This window comes from Tauraco erythrolophus, chromosome 1 (assembly GCF_009769465.1).
Source record: "Tauraco erythrolophus isolate bTauEry1 chromosome 1, bTauEry1.pri, whole genome shotgun sequence".
In the NCBI taxonomy this organism is placed as follows: domain Eukaryota; kingdom Metazoa; phylum Chordata; class Aves; order Musophagiformes; family Musophagidae; genus Tauraco; species Tauraco erythrolophus.
Genome location: NC_141465.1, coordinates 77,184,182 through 77,186,316, shown reverse-complemented (window position 1 = coordinate 77,186,316; position 2,135 = coordinate 77,184,182). Strand labels below are relative to the sequence as shown.

General features: G+C 43.9%; 1 protein-coding gene across 1 annotated transcript; it reads right to left on the bottom strand.

The window, feature by feature from the left end:
* Positions 1-817: 817 nt before the first annotated feature.
* LOC104383986 (2-oxoglutarate receptor 1-like) lies at positions 818-1,779 on the bottom strand. The gene is given in 2 exon segments (XM_009992288.2): positions 818-1,167; positions 1,170-1,779. Coding segments are annotated over 2 exon segments (960 nt in total).
* Positions 1,780-2,135: the final 356 nt, after the last annotated feature.

Sequence of the window (2,135 nt, the reverse complement as noted above, 5' to 3'; positions counted from 1 at the left end):
TGTCATCTGATTGTTTGTTTCAGTATTTTTCTGAGATGAACATTAATGTGACTGTTAATTCCTTGTTCCTCCATTTTTAACATATATATATATATCTCCTCTTATACATATATATATCTTATAGATATGTATATATCTATCTCTGTATATCTCCTTGTATTCACCATGTAAGTCCTCCTCTGGTACTCCTTTCATCCTTCCCTAGGCCAGCTCTGAGATTTCACCATTCAGGTCCTCAGTGCCCTATGCTTAAGTTTATCAGATCCATCTCATTTGAAAACGTCAGATTTATCTAGGTGTTTTCTAAGTATGTAATTCAGTGATTTCAGCAACCGTGACAACATCTGCTGCATTTCGCTTGGGCTGTAACAAGCTAAGTGCTACATCAGTGACAACACTGAAATCAATGGAAGTTGTTCTAAAGTCCAAACTAAACTCTCTGTGTTTCTGTAATCAACTGAAAAGCCCAGAGTGAGAGCGCCCTGTGCTTCCCCAATGTCTTTGGAAACAGTCTGGTCAGGTGGTTTTGATTTCCACCTTCGAGGTGGCTTACAATGTTTTCTTTTCACTCCCCTGTCCTTGGTTGCTAAGCAAGGTATATATAAACCTGCTCCTGAGACAGCTTTTTGACAAGTGCTCCAGTGCAGAGAGAGGGAGAAGCCAGCTGCAATTCTTGCTACCATATCAACACACCTGCCTTCGCAGGAGCTTACGGCACCAAAGCCATCCCAGGTTTGCTGAGATTCCTTCATAACTGTAATGCGAGTTCTGACTTGATAACATAATTGTTGCTCCAGGGCTGCTCGACCTATTTGGTTCACTTACAGCCTGAAAGACAGATGATGGCCTGCTAGAAGTTACCTCCAATCATGATATAAAGTAGCAGGTTGCCACATGTGCTGAGTGCAGCCAGTGGCCGAGAGATGATATAGGCAGAGTGGATTTGTTTCTCCATGTGACAGCTCACTGCACATAACTGTAGTTCAACCTGAGCCGCCCAAAAGTTGTGGAAGGGGAGGAAGCACACACAGAAGACCACCAAGAGGATGACAGCAAGTCTGTGAGCCTTTTGCTTGTAGCAAGTCCACGTGTGGGTCCTGGTAGCCAAGGTGTAAATAATGAGCGCATAGCACAGAGTCACCGTCAGCAAGTGCAAGAAGGCGGCCAGGCCATCTGTAGCCAGTTGTACCACCTGATGGCACCCAGGTTTTCAGAATTGGTAAAGTCAAGGCATAAGGATCTGTTTTGTGCCTCTTTTGAGGAGATCAAGAATTTGACGAGGCTGACAGCTGTCAGTGAGATCACCCAAATGGCTGCGCAAGCCACCACTGTCCACCGCTTCCTCTGGACATGGAAGAACTTCATAGGGTGGACAACCACCAAGTAGCAGAAAATGCTGAAGCAGGTGAGGAAAAGGATGCTACTGTACAAGTTGAAGTGGAAGCCGAAGAGGATGAATTTGCACATGAATTCGCCAAAGATTCCGTGCTCACCGCTGGTGTAGTAGAGTATCAGGAAGGGAAGGCTGGTGAGGTAGAGCAGGTTCATGAGCTCCAGGTTCAGCATGATGATGATGATGCTCTTCCAAGGCCTCATCTTGAAGTTGTAAACACAAATTTCAATGATGTTTCCTGGGAAGCCCACAAGGGAGAAGATGGTGTACATAATGGGGAGGTACAAAGTCTTCAGACCGACTTCCACATCACTGCAGTTGGGAAAATCACCTTCAGTGTCTTGCCAGGTGATGGTGTTGGCTAAGTCGTCCTTTTTTATGCCCATGTTTTTTGCTTAGCACTTAAAGAAGAGAGAAATGTTTAGTGTTCACTGACAGATAAGACCTTCTCCAGTCAGTTAAAAACAACTAATATCCATGTCTTTGCTTTCAACTTCCCATCAGTGTCACTATTATGGTGCCATTATTGAATAAGGAAAGGTCTTGCTGCTTTGAGGAGAATTGATCCTGATCTAGAGGCCTTTTATCATGTCTGTATGAAGATAGATACAATTTTATTTTAAAATACATATTTTCAGGGAAGGGTCTGTCCAGACACAATGAAGCTGTAATATAAGGGGTTCTCAGACGCACAGCGTGTGATGTGTGTCCCCTGGTATATAAAATTCACTGTCTTCTCTCA